Consider the following 16,860-nt stretch of genomic DNA (forward strand, 5'->3'; position numbering starts at 1 on the left):
AACCAATCAAAATTTGTCTTCGAACTTATAATTATTTTATACAAAATTTGAAATAAATGAATAAAATGATATCTAAAATTAAAAATAAAAATTCTATCAATAAAAGAAATATTTATTAACAAGTAACAGGAAAATATTCAGTGTCTGATAAAGGTATGAAAATGATAGACGTGAAAGTATAAGGAAATCTAAGGTCACGGCGATACAGCCTTGCCAGCTGTCAGCCATCGATTGTAAGAACTTTTGCTGGCTTAGAAAGCAGCAGTACGTACGAAAATAGTATCTTTGATTTCTTCTACGTAATCAAAATAATATACCGCGCTTCGAATAAATTTCACCAGGAATGGATAGTAATATTCATTACAATATGGTATGTTTCATAAATGATGCTGATCGTAATAAATATTTCAAAGGCTCTAATGAACAATTTACAATTTGTCTCTGATTGCCAGTATACCTTTTATTTGGTAAACATATTTCACATGCGTAAAATAATACTTCTATGTATTATAATACACGTTATGCACAAATACTGACATGAAAATGCCGATAAAAACATTGTCCGCAATGATCCTCATTTGTTTTTAAAGAGTGATTTAGAATAAGAGATTAAATAAAATAAAAACAATAAAATAAAAAGAACCTTATACTTTGTTATATTGTTTTAATTACCTCAACACTGGAATTATATAAAAAATAATATTTTTAATCAAAATATAAACAATATTTCATATCTTTAATTATTTGAAATCTTTTATTGATAAAGAATATTAAAGATGAGTAATTTAATTTTAGCCTCCACAAACAAACAGTAACTTAAATGAGGAACCATCATCCCAAAATGAAGTACCTGCACTAGCTGTGTCTGTATCAGTTATACAAAATGATACAATCAATTCGGGAAACATTGCTGCAGCACAAACTTCAATTGAAGACCGTATGGTACGATACAAATTTTGTTTTACATTATGGAAAATTATTATTAAGGAGATTATGATTATAGACTGGAGGAGAAGACATTCCACCTCCAAAGGCAGATTTTTCAGCGCCACCACCTTATGAAGTTGCCACAAAATTACCTAGTTATGAGGAAGTACAACGTGAGAAAACATTGCAAGGAGAACCTTACCCTCAAATCCACATGGTAATTGATTTAATTACATGGTACTGTTACTAATTAATTATAATATCCTTTTAAAAATCAAATGTATATTATACAATTGAATAACATTTTTATAGCCTGAAAATATTAGAACACCAGCAAGGCCTTTAACAATATTGGCTATAGATACTGAAGTTGTAGAAGGAGATCCAGAGAGTACTTTACTTGGCACTGATTTTATGTTCTTTACAGCATTTTTGGGTAAATTGAATAATATATACCTGCATATTATATATATTTTTCTATTACACTTATATCTAAATAATGTATATTCCAATGACAGTTGCATTTTGTTTTAATTGGATCGGATTTTTACTAATGATGTGCTTCTGTCATACAATTGCATCTCGATATGGAGCACTGTCTGGTTTTGGTTTGTCTTTGTCAAAATGGACATTTATTGTTAAACATTCCACTGATCTTGCATCACGTGAAAATTCATGGCTATGGTGGTTGATAATGGGATTTGGTTAGTATTTTGTTATTGACACTACTTCTAAATATTTACATTAATATATGTGCTACATTTAATTTTTAGGAGTTTTGATTTGTGCACGTGCTATTATTCAATATTTGAACATCAAACGTGGTTGGAGACTACTACCTGGAAGTGCTCAGGAACGCTTACTCTTTTTTTATTAAGCCATTAAATTTGCACTTTTATCTAACTTGGCTTTAGAACAAACAGCATTTCTATCTGGGGTTGTATTTATATAATATATAATCTACACCCTCTAAAAATATATATTACTTAATATTGGCTACGTACTATTCTATTATTAGAAAAAGAAATTAAAGTTATTAAGACTATTTGCCAAATTTGCTTATGTATGTGATAAACAGTGCAAGGTAAAAACAGAAATAAGATAACTTCTGCACACTATTTTATGTATTAGTATCACATAGATAAAATAAACTGTAAATTTTTATTGCTCAAATAGTATGGACAATGCTTTAATGTGAAATATTATTTACATGTTGTTCATTTGTACGAATAGATATACATAAGAATTGTTTCGTGACATCTGGGATATATGTAAATTTATTACATATAAAATTGGAATTATGAGTAAAAGAATTTATTTTCTAAGAAGAAACATATAACCATTGTCCGTAGACAGATATTGAAGTATAAAAATTCTAATAGTGATATTGTGTAATACCTTCTAGTACTAGGTAAGCTTCTAGAATTTTGAATATGATCTATATATTGATAATCTGCATTGCTTGTTTGTATATTACTATAATTTATAGAGAGGATCCTTATTGAATTTAAAAATATAAGTTACTCATAAATTATACATATGTGTGGTTATGTATATATGTGTGTATATGTACACACATAAATGTATAAAAGAATTGCTGCGAATCTATATACATTATATGTTATATTGTCAGAAACTTCATTGTTATATACTTATTACAACAATATAAAAAGCTAATATGTCTTATACTTTTTTATCCATTGTTATGTAAATATATTTTTCTGTATTAATTTTTAACTCAGCTTTAAATTATTATAAAATATATTACGATGGTAAAATATACAAAGCAATCAGTATTCAGATACAACTAATTTTTTTTAATAAAAATATTTAACTATTATATTATGTAAGTGAAATAATGGTCTCAGAGGTCCCATGGTGTAATGGTTAGCACTCTGGACTCTGAATCCAGCGATCCGAGTTCAAATCTCGGTGGGACCTAAGTTTGTTTTTGCTATTATAGTGGGAAAAGAATCCAATAGATTTTTTTATGAAATCTTGTAAAATGTTATAATAGTTCTTCATAATATTTTTCTAAATTTTGTTAGCTAAAATAAAAAAGTGAATATTAGAAATTTGGAAATGAGATAACGATAAGTGATACAAGAATTGTTATCGACAGAATATAATATAGTCATATATAAGATCTGATGTAGATGCAATACCACAGTTAAAGTTTTAATATCTGTTGATAAAGGTGCATGTGACATGAAAATAACAAGGAGCTCAAGTGACTCCCCTAAATCGTAGGGCACAAAAAAATGTCACGCTTATTCTGTATCTTTGTGTAATATGAATAAAAACCTATATATTCTCTTAATCTTCACTTTAGTATTTCAATTATATCTAGTAGTCAATTTTGTTGATAATGCAGAATATAATTTCTAAATTCACCGTTTTGAGTTGTAGGAAGCGCCAACGAAATTGATGATTTTACTAAGGTCGGTATTTCAGTTCGTATAACATAAAATTTCATACGATGTTAACTCTATGCTATAATTCATTTGTAGAATTAGAATTAGCTAGCAAACGAAATTTTGAAAACCCATTTTATATATGGATATATATTAATTAAAATATGGGAGATTCGCTAAGGAATCAGAACAGTAACTGTAAAAAAAATCCAATCGTGTTTTTAGATATAGCAATTGAATCAGAAAAAGGTAATGTACGAAGATTAGAATTATAAAAGGATATTAGTCAATTTCTAACTTTCAGTGTTTGTATTATTGTTCTGTTTTACATTTCATTTCATTAGAATTTTAAAAATAATTTATATGATACTATGATACAGCTGGGAGAATTGTGATAGAGCTTTTTAAAGATGTTGTACCTCGAACAGCTGAAAATTTTCGTGCACTATGTACTGGAGAAAAAGGTATTGGAATCAATGGCAAAAAGTTACATTACAAAGGATCAATATTTCATAAAGGTATAACAAAAAGAATTAACTTTTTTTAAAGGTAATATAAAATAATATATTTAATGAAAAAAGTTTTGTATCGTTCAGTGTTATCACAGTTCATGGTCCAAGGTGGAGATATAATAAATTTTAATGGTACAAGTGGAGAAAGTATATATGGAACACAATTTGAGGATGAAAACTTTGTGCTCTCTCATTCATCAGGAGGATTATTGAGCATGGTAAATGAGGGTTATCCAAACAGCAACAGTTCTCAGTTTATAATTACTGTTTCAGCCACGACACATCTAGATAATACTAATGTCGTATTTGGTAAAGTTTTGAAAGGAATGGGTGTTGTATTAGAAGTATCCAGAGCTAAAACAATTCAGGATGTACCAGTTCAGGTTAGCATATATGTTTTACGTAGATATCTTTTGTACCTTGTTTAAATTATTAACAATTATATGAATATTTTTTATTATAGAAAATACATATATTTGACTGCGGAGAGTTGAAACATAATCAAAATTGGGAATTGGAAGAGAATGATGGTACAGAGGATGTATTTACCCCATGGCCAGAAGATTGGGATTATTCTAAAAATATTAAAAGACAAGATGTAAGGATCTTATTATAGGCATATATGCTTAGAAAAGAATTGCTTTTCTAATGAACATTCATGGATATTTATAGTACAAGTATATAATGGATGTTATTCAGAAGATAAAAGATTCGGGAAATTATTATTTTTTACGAAAAAATTATGTAGATGCAGGCAGGAAGTATAAGAAAGCATTACGCTATTACAAATGGATGATGAAGACAGTAGATGTACCAGATTCTTCCAATGAATCAATAGTGAATACTAAAGTAACTCTATTACTTAATCTTGCAGCTGTTAAATTAAAGCAAAAGAGTCATCGCGAAGCTTTAAAGCTTTGTTCAGAGGTAAGATTTAATTGAATTTAGTATAAGTACTTTAAACTATTGTTTAATAACAATTTTTAATTTAGGTTTTACAAATAAATCAGAATAACAGTAAAGCATTATTTCGTAGAAGTCAAGCGTACATGGGACTAAATGAATATGATTTAGGTTTAGCAGATTTACAGCAAGCATTATTAGAATCTCCTAATAATAAAGATATTTTGTTAGAAATTGATAAAGTTAAAAGAGTTATGAATTCCTATTTAGTTATTGAGAGAGCTTCTTGCCAAAAAATGTTTAAATGAAAAAAAGTATTTTATAAAAAAATGTAAATATAAAATTTTTTATATATTTAAAATCATACATACACACATTTTTATATACAATAGTAATGTTGTCTAAGAAACTTTGTAAGTAATTGTAAAAGTAATTGTATGCGTGTTAGCTAAAACTATTTAAATATTTTTTACATAAAGATAGTAGTAAATTTGAACATAATGTTTAAATAAATACTTGTACTTATTTTTAGCTTTCTCTGATTTAAGTATTTTTATTATCCAATAACAATCTTTGTGTAATGTGTACAAAAGAAACAAAACCATAGTATACTGTAATCACATGTGTTGAGAATATTATCGTGAACATTGTTCTGTTAAAAATATATTATTTTCTATATGCCTTGTTGAACGTTACTAAGTATGAAAGGAACATATGAAGCATACTTATATCACATCAAGTATCCGTTTTGTATAGCAAACTTTCTTTATATAAATTCGATCACATTTAATTATTTTTTTCATAACTTAAAATAATGTATCAGATGCAAACTTTTATGACATTATGAAAAAAAATAATGCATGTATAGATTATATACAGAAGTTAATGATATAAAAGTAAATATTGTTATAAACATGTATTCAATGTATATGACTTATTTATTTAACATTTATATTAAGTTCTTAACAATTCTGAGCATTGAAGTGTCTTATGTACGTGACACCTAGCGGACGTATGTCACACAAAATAAATATAAGATATAGTTTTAATAGGAGCTCACATATAGTTTCTTTCATTGTAATAATATTCTTATAGTAGCAGCGATTTATTGTATTTAAATGTTTTTAATAATAAAACTCAAGCAATATACACACATTTAAAAGAATTATTACAGCGCTCTTTGTCATAAACAAAAACTCACGCCTTTTAACAAGTACTTGTTTTCGTTGAAAGATCTTATTTGTTTTAATAACACTGTATACCTATGTAACAAGTTTTAGTTAATATCTACAGTAATTATATGCAGGAGCTTTTGCAGTGACTAGATTAAAAATGTTTTCATTATTACCTACATTTTGCAGTAATATTAATTTTTTCTAGGGTTCATAATTTTTAATAAATAGATAAATAAATAAGAAAATAAATGCATAAAAATAATAGCTATCTAGGTAACATTATCCAAGAAATTTTTTAACAAAACTTAAAAAATGTTCTACTGTTAATAAGGAATGCACTTATATATCAAAATTCTCTCTTGTATTCTTATAAATACTTCAATCTGAGAATTGACGAATAACTTTGGACTTCATGACATTGAATGCATGGTTTTTCCTGTACAGTAATATTTCTATGATGATCTTTTAAAGAAGGAGCAAAGCTTTTTGTGAGACATTTAACATTCTTAATACACACTTTGTACATCGGTGAACTTTTTAAAAGCCAGATATGTGGACGGAAAAATTTCAAAATTGCTTCAATGATCACGATGCACATCATATAATGTATCAACTTAATGACATGATTATTTAAAATTGTTTTTGATGCTTTCTCTTTTTTAAATGTATTTCGTGATAATCCTTTTAATTGTGATGGATTTGATTTTAAAATGTTAGAGACATAATGAAATTAAAAGCATTCAATTTTGTTACCTGAATATAATTAAGACTAGTCTCTGAACCTATGTACAGTGAGTATTTTTAGTTAAAAATGTATTAATTCCATTCATGAGTTAGACTATCTATTGGAATTCACATTTGTTTCTTCCTATTTTTGTTCAAGTCTTTCAACTTTGCACCTTCATTTTGTTTTTGCTTTTTCTATGTCTCCTCAGATTAAAGTTATTCCTTTTCAATTTCTTCTGAATTGTTTCCCGTTTCCAAATTTGCACAATTTTCTGTTGTAATTTCTGTTTCAATAAAATTGTGTAACTCTTTACATAGTGTTTCTTCACAAACTTCACCGTTTATAACAGCATTATCAATTACATCATATTCATGTTTTACATCATGTTCCACTATGTCCTTGAAATCAGGTTCTATAATCTCTTCACAACTTTTAAACATGTCAGGATGTTCAGTTGAGTTCAATAATTCGGGATTTTCATTAGAGTTTAAGATGTCAGTATTAACTTCATCATCTGTCGTATCAGTAGACTGAGATACTTTTTTTAACACATTATCAATTAAATTAGATGCAAAACTTTTATTCTCATTCCCTTCATGAATCGTTTGATGAATTGGCAAAGTTTGTGGTCTATGTGGTCGTGCATAAGGAAACATATTTTCTTCGCCCGCTGGGGTATGAACTGCTGATATTTCCGTTTGTGTTGCAACACCGTTATCAATAAGATTGGCTTTTGTTTGCATATTCGACATACATCGTTTTATTTCTGACATAGAATCTTGTAATTGTTGAACCTAATCATATATCAGATTTTTAAATAACAGAAATGTTACTAATATTCTAAAACGGATTATAAAGATATAATTGATGTTACCTGAGTATGCAACAAATTACATGTTTGTGCTAGATTAGTTACAACGTCTACATTTTGTGCAATATTTTCGTTATCAGTGTTCGTAGAATCTCGATTAGCAGTAGGTTGAAGACTAACAACTTTCTTCCACAATGCATTAATTGCTTGCATTTGTAATAACTGTAATTTATGTTCACTTTCTAACGCAGTTCGAGTAGCTTCCATATCAGTAGAGAGTTTCCTTAAAAAAAAGAAGATTCATAAATTATACAATATTTTGAAAACGGTATTACATTTATTTAACGAGAAAATGAAAACCATACTGGATATATTTATTCGTCCTTATCATTTCGATAGTCTTCAATATAGTGGTTGCTTTTTTATTAAGATTCCTAGTATGATATCCTCTCCACATCCTTTGAATACATATTGCTGCTTTCTCAGCTTCATCTTGATCTATTTTAAAAGTAAAAATGATTAAGCTTCTTAATTTATTAGGAAGACCTATTTTTATAATTATAAAGAAAAGGAGGATCACCTTTATTATCTTCCTGTCTTCTTTGAATAGCTCTATGTCGAATGCTATCTAATTTCGCTTGACATACTTCACTATCTTCATCACTACTTTGAGTAGCATTATCTGCATCGCCATCTCCATTGCTTTTAATGACACTAGTTTTAATTTTATCATTAGCACTCTTTGGCCTTGGTATATTTCTGCCTAAGTTTGGTGAATTTTTTGTATTTCGTTTTGCAGGCAATGTTTTGCTTTGAACATAATTATTGATTTTCACACTATGGGGACATTTAGTACTAGTATTTGTAATAATAGGCTTTGCAATATTTGGTTTTCCAACAGCACAATTTGTTGCTGAACTACTTTTTACAAGTGCATTCGCTTTTATAGAAGTAAGATTTGTTTTAGCCATTGGATTTACTGTATTTATTATGGGAATAGCCTTGCCATCTCCATCAGAAATGAGCTTGCTTGGCATTGTAATTTGACAAGGTGATGTTAATTTGCTTGGTGGAGTTTTTGCTAACACTCGAGAAAGACCAGATGGTGGACGAAAATCTGGACTCATTAAAGACTCAGGAACTGGCACTAATTTTGTTGCAGCTTGCAGAGGACTAGATGTTTCTGAAAAGCAAATGTTTAGTTAATACGTTTTTATTTAAGGAATGAAAACTCAGCAATATTCATTACTTACCTTCTGTATCTTGCAAAACAACCGTATTTGGAGTCTTATTAGCTAAAGTACCACAAAGCATATTTGGATCTAAACTCTGAGTCATCAATGATTCCTGATCTTCACTTAATAAAGTATGGCATGAAGAAACTATAGCATCAGTGTGACAACTAGATACCATTCTATCAGGTGATCTCATTCTCAATGAATTTCTTGATGAACCTAATATCATACCATTCATTTGTATTTGTAGTTAATTTCATGTATTGTTACATATTTTATTGTATTTGAGTTCTTTATGACTAACTTCAATAGCAGAAGCATGCAAATAATATCTGACTAAGGACAAACAATATAAAAAGTATGTGAACTATGTGAAATATATTTCCAAATCGTCAAATACTAATTTGCTAAACAAATTTTCTAATTAGCATCGTTATCACAACATTGCTTTTTTTCATTCTCCAAAGTCATTTGCGCTATAAGCTTAAAAACGTAATCACTTAATAACGTACTATATACTAGGCACAGAAGACATAAACATGTGCACGAATCCAAGACAAAATGTGTTCATAACATACATTTGTACATAATGTATTACATTATTATTTAACTTTTATTTTTGATTAGCTTCCTAAAGTACAGATGATATTTGTCTCAAATTTTTACACATGTCTACAATGCAGTTATAGCCGTGTATGATTAATTTCGATTTTGACTTTGGATACCTTTACAAGGCGAATGGCACACACAGTACTTTGCTTCATAAAATTTTGGTGACTGTAAGCATTTATCTTCATAGTATGTCAACATTGGCGCAACTAGAGAAAATACATTATAACTAGAACATATAGGTGCATGACGACTGGAAAGTGTACATCACTACTAGTCCACGTTTTATCAATGTAACAAGAAAAACTGTACAAAAGTTTATATTATACTTGCAATAATAATGAACGAAATGGAAGATTAATTAACTCACTGGTACGTCTAGGAGAACCTGTCCTGTTATGACTAAGTCTACGCCTAGTAGCCGGAGAAGGACTCATTCCGACGCTACTTAAGCTGTGCACACTTCCAGTATCACTTTGTTGATTTAATTGCTGTTGATGATGTTGTGCTTTACTCAAAATTAGCCTTAGCTTCCTGTCAGTTTCATTTTCTAGGGATTCACCAGAAAGTGGGCAAACAGATGCTAAATACTGTGCAAGTAATGCATGTTCGCCAACACGGAATTGTCTACCGCGTCCCTGAGAATATAGCCACTCTGCTTTTAAACTGAGTGGCCATCATTTCAAGTAAATTTTAATTCTTCAAAAACTGAATAAAATTATACATGTCTCTATATAATATTATACATGAAATGACCAATATGTCTAGAAAGACACCCACCTTTCAATAGGATCAACATGATAGCCATCAATTGATTTCAAGCTCATACACCAATTGATAACAAAAGGTCGATAGTCAAAACCACTATAAGCTATTTGTTAAGAAGCTATAGCTGTAGGTCTACAGTTAGTATGAATGATTTTGTTTTATGTGTACCTAGCATTCTACAAGCATAATATTTTATTGATAAAGAACAATTCTATGTGATGACATTCAGAATAATAAGAAAATATTTTGTAAAGAAGTTTTTGCTATGGATCACTAATTGACTTCTAAGATCTAAATGAAAATATTAACTTAAATTATACAATTATAAAAAGGATACATACTGTTACCTGTCATACTGACACATGGATTATTAGCAATTGAAAAATTGACTACATTTTTCAAATTAGCTAAATGTGACATTTCATTCAAATCTGTAATGTTATTGTTTGACAATGTAAATGTTTCTAGAGAAGTAGGTAAATAGCGTTCACATTGCCTTAATGTTATTATGCGATTGTTATGTAAAAACAGTTCCTAAAATACCGTTAGTTTTAATAATATTAGAGTTAAAGATTACATAGTTTCTTATCAATATTACCTTTAAATTTCGTAGATAAGATATGTCTGAAATATGACTGATGCTATTTTCAGATAAATCTAAATGCTCCAGCTTGGTATTTGTGTGCAGGTGTTCAATAGACTGCAGATTAATAGAATATTATAAAGATTCACCAATTCAGCTATTAGAAGATATATATACCACACTTATATTTATTATACCTTTATATTATTGCCAGCTAAGCAAAGTGTTTGTAAATTTATCATATCCTTTATGCCTTCTATGGTCAAGATACCATTATTTGCTAAATTAAGAGTTACAAGATTATGTAACTTTGATACCCCATACATACGAAGCAATTGATTCCTTACTATTGATAGCTGAAATAAATTAATTATAAATCTTTTAAATAATCGTTTGTTTACTACCTTAAGAAGTATGATTGAAATGTATAGGGTAGAATGAAAGAAGAAAAGTATAAGGACATATATATATAATACAAATACATAAATTTAGTTTTACATAACATATTATCACAAACATATTACCTTAGTAATTCTATGATAAGAATCAAGATTATCGAGACGCTGGAGCTCATTATCGTCAATGATCAATGTGCTGATATCTGCATCTGACGGACAACGAGGAAGTTTCTTCAAACCTTGACCGCTTAGATCGAGTGTATCGCATACTAAGGATTCTAAATAAATTTAATTGTTGTTAATTTAATTAATTAAATATTTAAATTTTAAATAACATAAAATGTCAAAACTGTGCAAAAGTGCAAGACCACAATGAAATTGTACTGTTTTTACGCATATATCAATTAAATTTACAAAACTTGTAAAAAATCGATATGTTTTAAGAATATTTAGGATATTTGTAAGAAAATAGTTTGTATAAAAATTGTATAATACAAGTATTAAATTTTCACTAACCCGTCGAAGCCATGATGAACACAAAAATCTGGTAGACGCTATGAAGATGTCGTCGTAATCACTATAGTATTTAATAAGAACAGATATTTATAAAGTATAGCAATATTAATTTTAGTTTGTATATATAATTTTATGCAGGTAACAGAGGAAATAATACCACACTAATATTTTTTTTAATCGTATTTATTTCCATTAATAATATTTTCATATAATACAGATTTAATATTAATCATGTAGAATCAATTCTTACTTGATTAAAAGAAGATGTAGTTAACATATAATAATATTACGTTTATAAAGTATAGATTTTTCAATCACGATGAACGGTACTTATACGAACAATTTTGAAATTGCGCGTACGAGGATCAAATATGGCGATCTAAGAGTTCAAAATACTTTTGAAGCTACTTCATTAATTTTGTTAAATTTATTGTTTAACATTAACTTGCTTAAAATTTGAATTATCTTCTAAAATATAATTATTAGCAATAGGTAAGTTTTTATTTAATACAATTAGTTAATAAAATTTTTTTGTAACGATAATAAAGTCACGTGTTAACATTGCTATGAAATTACAAAAGTTGCACGAAGTAAATTAATAATGAAACGTCGCATAATTAATATGTGTAATAGACACAAATCTAATGTTATAAATTGTAACGTTAGTGTTACTAAAGGCAAGCAATTTGAAAAAAGAAATATTAGTATTAAGAAATGTGAGCCGCTTCTAACCTTACCAGAGAATATTTCTACGTGTAATCAAAAACATGAAAATGATGTGAATAAAGATTATATAGCTAAAAATTCAGTTGTTTTACCAAATAAATCTCAAGTACGTGTGGAGTACGAAGATTTATCCGTTATACCTAAAAATTTTGAACAGAGTTTGTATCCATTAATAGGTAATGCAAAAAGTAATTATAAAAATTCTTTAATAGAACATAAAGATATACAAACATTAGAAAATGAAAATAATCAGAAACAAACTTATAATGAAAGAACTAATGACAGTGATATAAGAATTAACGAAATCAATATGCAAATGCTTCCAAAATCATTATATGAACAAATATTTAAAAATTCTTCTAAACAAGAAAAAATATCAAAGGAAGAAATAGAAGCTATAAAAAAAGATTTACGTTCGTATGGGATAAACACTGAAGATGCAAGTAGACTTCCTGATGTTAATATTAAAATACCTCCTTTAGAAGGAGATAATATCGAAGAACATTTTTATAATATTTCAAATACACAGATTAAACCTTACATAAAACTTATAAAAAATATTATGAAAGATATTCCTCCAATGCCAAATCAATGGTTATTAAATGAAGGTTGGACAAGATATAGCGTTGATGGAGTACAAAAAGTAGATCACCCATTAGAAGATGCTATTATTTTTGATGTGGAAGTTTGTATGAAAGAAAGCCCCCTACCAACACTTGCAACTGCAGTAAGTAATGAAGCATGGTATGGCTGGGTATCAAAACCTTTAATAAATGGTTTAAGTAGAAATTTTGAAGGTAAGCAGTTTAGTATAGATGAACTAATACCAATGGAAAGTACAGCTATCGAAAATGGTAAAAAATTAAGTTCTTTCCATAAAAAGCCAAAACTTATAGTTGGTCATAATGTATCATATGACAGAAGTAAAATTAAAGAACAATACTGGTTAAAACAAACAGGATTAAGATTTATTGATACAATGTCTCTTCATATATGTGTTGGTGGAATTAATAGTTATCAAAGGACAATTTTAAATTCTAAAAAGGATACAGATGAGAAGCTGAATTTACAAATACAAACATCACTGAATAGTTTAGCAGAAGTTCATAAATTTTACTGTGGTTCTGAAATAAATAAAGAATTTAGAGATATATTTGTAAATGGGACTTTGATAAAGATCAAAGAAGACTTCAATTATTTGATGAGTTACTGTGCAAATGATGTAGTTGCAACTCATAATGTTTTACGCCAATTATTTCCTATCTTTGAGGAAAGATTTCCTCATCCTGTTACTTTGGCAGGGATGTTAGAGATTGGTACAGCATATCTGCCAATAAATTCTAATTGGCAAAAATATTTAAATGAATCAGAGACTACATTTGAAGATTTAAATTATGAAACTAAAGTTATTCTTGCTAAAAGAGCTAATGCTGTTTGTGAACTTATGCATAATGAAAAATATAAAGAAGACTTATGGATGTGGGATGAAGATTGGAGTACGCATACACTTAAAGTAAAAGCACAGTATTCAAAAACAAAGATTAGGCAAGTATGTAAAGCACAACAGACAAAAGAGAAGAAAAAGACAGAAATTCAGAGCTATTTAACAGATGACGAAGATGAAGAAGAAGATCCTTTAGAGAAAGAATTTGGTTATTTGATGGAAACAAGAAAGTTTTTACCTTCAAAGTTACGACATATGCCAGGATATCCTGCTTGGTATAGGAAACTTTGTCCTAAGGTAAATGATGAAAACTGGTCTCCAGGCCCTCAAAACATAAGCATTTCTAAACATGTTGTTCCAAAGCTCTTAAATTTAACATGGGAATGTTATCCTTTGCATTATGTAAGAGATAAAGGTTGGGGTATATTAGTACCTCATACTAATAATTTAGATATCGAAACTAAAGTACCATTAAGACAGCTCTTGGCACACTGTTCCTTTTCTAAAATGGAGGATTTAGTTGATGAAACAATGTATACGACGTTAACCATTAACAAAGAGGTGCAAAATAATCTGCATAAAACTGAATTTTGGCGTAACAAAAATGAGAAACCTGTACCTGAATTATACAACATTTATAAAGGCAGCGCGTTTTGGTGCAATGTGGATATAGATAACTGCTGTTACTTTCTTAAATTGCCTCACAAAGATGGGAAAGATAATAATGTCGGTAATCCTTTGAGCAGAGATTTTCTAAATAAATTTTCAGAGAATGTATTGGCTAGTTCAGATGCCAGTGCTGTAGAAATTTTGAAAATTGCGAGGATGGTTTCATATTGGAGAAATAATAGGGATAGAATTATGTCACAGTTTGCAGTATGGTTTGAAAATTCGTATTTACCAAGTACTGTTAGAAATTCCAAAACGTCCATGCGTTATGGGGCAATTTTACCCATAGTAGCTGTGTGCGGGACATTGACTAGGCGAGCAGTAGAACCTACCTGGATGACTGCATCTAACGCTCATCCTGAACGTGTCGGTTCTGAATTACGAGCAATGGTTCAAGCGCCCCCAGGATATTATATTGTTGGCGCCGATGTTGACAGTCAGGAACTGTGGATTTCATCAATAATAGGAGATGCTTATTATAAAAAAATTCATGGAGCTACGCCGTTTGGTTGGATGACGTTAATTGGTACCAAATCTAACGAAACTGACATGCATAGCGTTACTGCTAAAGCAATTGGAATTTCCAGGAACCAAGCCAAAATCATTAATTATGCTAGAATTTATGGTGCTGGTCAAAAGTTTGCTGAAACACTCTTGAAACAATTCAATCCTTGTATGACGGATAGCGAAGCTATTTTAAAGTCACGAAAAATGTTTACCATGACCAAAGGCAAAAAGGTTTATAGATTAAAGCCTGAATATATTGACGAATTTGAAGACAAAGATTATTCGTCGTACGAGGCATACAAAGTATCAAAATTATACGATAAATCACTGTCGAAGGTATTTGAGAAAGGTAAATGGGTCGGTGGTTCGGAATCCGCAATGTTTAATAGTTTGGAAGAAATTGCTCAGAATCCTCATCCTGTTACACCTTTCTTGAACTCTAGGCTAACTACAGCTTTAGAAAGTTCAACAAACAACGAAAAATATTTACCCACTAAAGTAAATTGGGTAGTTCAGAGTGGAGCAGTCGATTTCTTACATTTAATGTTAGTCTCGATGAAATGGCTCATGAAGGACAATATAAGATTCTGTTTATCATTTCATGATGAAGTGCGGTACTTGGTACCGTCACGGTATAAGTACAATGCAGCACTTGCTATGCACATTACGAATCTCTTAACTCGATCTTTTTGCGCTTCAAGACTTGGAATGAACGATCTGCCGATGTCAGTAGCATTCTTTTCTTCCGTAGAAGTAGATACTGTTTTGCGTAAAGAACCTGATAATGATTGTATTACGCCGTCGAATCCTTATGGCTTAAAAAATGGTTACGAGATTCCTTCGGGAGAGAGCTTGGACGTATGGTCTGCTATAGACAAATCTAAAGGTTCTTTAGGATCGTGGCACGATGTAAAACAGTGAATAATTGTACCGAATAAAAAATATAAATCAAAAGAAATTAAACCAAAGACTAATGAAGCATAAAGTTAATAATCGAATGAAGTAAAACATTACCAATTATAACGATAAATGATAAAGCCCAGAATTAAAACGATTATATTTTTCATTTTAAAATGAATGAATGAATATAGATATAAAATTCCTATTGCGTTTGAATTTACAGGTTAAAATGTCAAAAGCAACTAAACGTAAACACGTTACTAATGAAATTCAGGATTTCACCATCCCTACCGAGATGCAATCGATTGTTCGAATAATACAGTCGCGCGGTAATAATCTTCACGAAGTTGCTGATCCAGCTGGATCTCAATACCTTGTATCGATGCCGGTGAAGTTTAGGAGAAACATCTGGATAAAACGGGGAGATTTTGTCTTGGTAGAACCAATATTAGAAGGGGATAAAGTGAAGGCTGAGATCGTTAAGATATTAACGCGAGTATGGTTAACTGTAAATGCATTTGTACATTAACTACGTAACTTTTTGAGAAACAAATTTTTTTACTAGGAACATAAAAAATGGTATCGACAACTAAACTGCTGGCCCAAAGAATTCGATGAAATTCCCAATTCAAATCAAGAAATAACCGATGGAGAGAATGATAACGAAGAAGACGATCTTTTTGTAAACACAAATAGATTATTGCATAATAGTAATAGGATAGATAAGAATAGTGATACGAGTTCCGACGAATCTGACTCCTGTTAATATTTTTATTATGTTATTGTAAATAATAAAGTAATTTATATGTAAGAAAATGAGAATTTGTTTATTGAACGACATAATAAAGATTTTCTAAAGATATTTGACACGTTATTGTGATATTTGTTGCTAAACGAATTTTCTTTCACCATAATAAAAAAAATATGTCTCCGTTTGACGGAGACGTGTGTTATCGCAAAAATTATCGTTGCATTGTCTGATTAATCTTATCGAGTAGTATGATTTTTGCAACTTGATGCGTGTTCTACCTCCTGT

At 29.5% G+C, this 16,860-nt stretch overlaps 5 protein-coding genes and 1 non-coding gene across 8 annotated transcripts; 5 read left to right on the plus strand and 1 right to left on the minus strand.

The window, feature by feature from the left end:
• The first annotated feature begins 192 nt into the window (after positions 1-192).
• Positions 193-2,604, plus strand: LOC126918644 (NEDD4 family-interacting protein 1-like). Its single transcript, XM_050726764.1, has 6 exons — positions 193-370; positions 796-942; positions 1,004-1,144; positions 1,240-1,363; positions 1,446-1,631; positions 1,701-2,604. Exons 1-6 carry the CDS (start codon positions 344-346, stop codon positions 1,802-1,804), a joined length of 729 nt encoding a protein of 242 aa, XP_050582721.1. The 5' UTR covers positions 193-343; the 3' UTR covers positions 1,805-2,604.
• A 192-nt stretch (positions 2,605-2,796) lies between these two features.
• Positions 2,797-2,868, plus strand: Trnaq-cug (transfer RNA glutamine (anticodon CUG)). Its single transcript has one exon. It is a non-coding gene; the product is annotated as a tRNA-Gln (tRNA).
• A 362-nt stretch (positions 2,869-3,230) lies between these two features.
• On the plus strand, positions 3,231-5,921 carry LOC126918636 (peptidyl-prolyl cis-trans isomerase D). The gene is made up of 7 exons (XM_050726746.1): positions 3,231-3,368; positions 3,438-3,590; positions 3,722-3,859; positions 3,938-4,236; positions 4,317-4,451; positions 4,526-4,780; positions 4,846-5,921. Exons 2-7 carry the CDS (start codon positions 3,506-3,508, stop codon positions 5,062-5,064), a joined length of 1,131 nt encoding a protein of 376 aa, XP_050582703.1. The 5' UTR covers positions 3,231-3,368; positions 3,438-3,505; the 3' UTR covers positions 5,065-5,921.
• LOC126918629 (uncharacterized) lies at positions 5,676-11,697 on the minus strand. Of its 3 annotated transcripts, XM_050726729.1 has the most exons (13): positions 11,579-11,697; positions 11,189-11,340; positions 10,862-11,020; positions 10,680-10,781; positions 10,419-10,615; positions 10,094-10,177; positions 9,684-9,979; positions 9,430-9,522; positions 8,723-8,923; positions 8,050-8,652; positions 7,835-7,967; positions 7,533-7,752; positions 5,676-7,452 (listed from the first exon to the last, which is right to left on the minus strand). In XM_050726729.1, exons 1-13 carry the CDS (start codon positions 11,589-11,591, stop codon positions 6,874-6,876), a joined length of 2,832 nt encoding a protein of 943 aa, XP_050582686.1. In that variant the 5' UTR covers positions 11,592-11,697; the 3' UTR covers positions 5,676-6,873. The 3 variants fall into 3 exon arrangements, with proteins under 3 accessions (XP_050582686.1, XP_050582687.1, XP_050582688.1); XM_050726730.1 differs by lacking the exon at positions 9,430-9,522; XM_050726731.1 differs by lacking the exons at positions 9,430-9,522; positions 9,684-9,979; positions 10,094-10,177 and having other exon boundaries at positions 10,423-10,615.
• Positions 11,698-11,911: 214 nt separating this feature from the next.
• LOC126918647 (probable RNA-binding protein EIF1AD) lies at positions 11,912-16,686 on the plus strand. The gene is made up of 3 exons (XM_050726790.1): positions 11,912-12,070; positions 16,048-16,320; positions 16,390-16,686. Exons 2-3 carry the CDS (start codon positions 16,054-16,056, stop codon positions 16,588-16,590), a joined length of 468 nt encoding a protein of 155 aa, XP_050582747.1. The 5' UTR covers positions 11,912-12,070; positions 16,048-16,053; the 3' UTR covers positions 16,591-16,686.
• LOC126918624 (DNA polymerase subunit gamma-1, mitochondrial) lies at positions 12,077-16,041 on the plus strand. Its single transcript, XM_050726723.1, has one exon. The coding sequence runs from the start codon at positions 12,180-12,182 to the stop codon at positions 15,843-15,845; it is 3,666 nt and encodes a 1,221-aa protein (XP_050582680.1). The 5' UTR covers positions 12,077-12,179; the 3' UTR covers positions 15,846-16,041.
• Positions 16,687-16,860: the final 174 nt, after the last annotated feature.

Source organism: Bombus affinis, chromosome 7 (assembly GCF_024516045.1).
Source record: "Bombus affinis isolate iyBomAffi1 chromosome 7, iyBomAffi1.2, whole genome shotgun sequence".
Taxonomy (NCBI): domain Eukaryota; kingdom Metazoa; phylum Arthropoda; class Insecta; order Hymenoptera; family Apidae; genus Bombus; species Bombus affinis.

Excerpts from the sequence above, each read along its gene's own strand:
- LOC126918644 (XM_050726764.1), top strand. The coding sequence starts at position 344 with ATGGATAGTAATATTCATTACAATATG. Across the intron at positions 1,364-1,445 it reads GTTCTTTACAGCATTTTTGG|TTGCATTTTGTTTTAATTGG; the intron begins GTAAATTGAATA and ends TTCCAATGACAG. Across the intron at positions 1,632-1,700 it reads GTGGTTGATAATGGGATTTG|GAGTTTTGATTTGTGCACGT; the intron begins GTTAGTATTTTG and ends TTTAATTTTTAG.
- LOC126918636 (XM_050726746.1), top strand. The coding sequence starts at position 3,506 with ATGGGAGATTCGCTAAGGAATCAGAACAGTAACTGTAAAAAAAATCCA. Across the intron at positions 4,237-4,316 it reads TTCAGGATGTACCAGTTCAG|AAAATACATATATTTGACTG; the intron begins GTTAGCATATAT and ends TTTTTATTATAG. Across the intron at positions 4,781-4,845 it reads CTTTAAAGCTTTGTTCAGAG|GTTTTACAAATAAATCAGAA; the intron begins GTAAGATTTAAT and ends TTTTTAATTTAG.
- LOC126918629 (XM_050726729.1), bottom strand. Across the intron at positions 11,021-11,188 it reads CTTATCATAGAATTACTAAG|CTATCAATAGTAAGGAATCA; the intron begins GTAATATGTTTG and ends AATTTATTTCAG. Across the intron at positions 10,178-10,418 it reads AGTATGACAGGTAACAGTAT|TGGTTTTGACTATCGACCTT; the intron begins GTATCCTTTTTA and ends AATAGCTTATAG.
- LOC126918624 (XM_050726723.1), top strand. The coding sequence starts at position 12,180 with ATGAAACGTCGCATAATTAATATGTGTAATAGACACAAATCTAATGTT.
- LOC126918647 (XM_050726790.1), top strand. The coding sequence starts at position 16,054 with ATGTCAAAAGCAACTAAACGTAAACACGTTACTAATGAAATTCAGGAT. Across the intron at positions 16,321-16,389 it reads TCGTTAAGATATTAACGCGA|GAACATAAAAAATGGTATCG; the intron begins GTATGGTTAACT and ends TTTTTTTACTAG.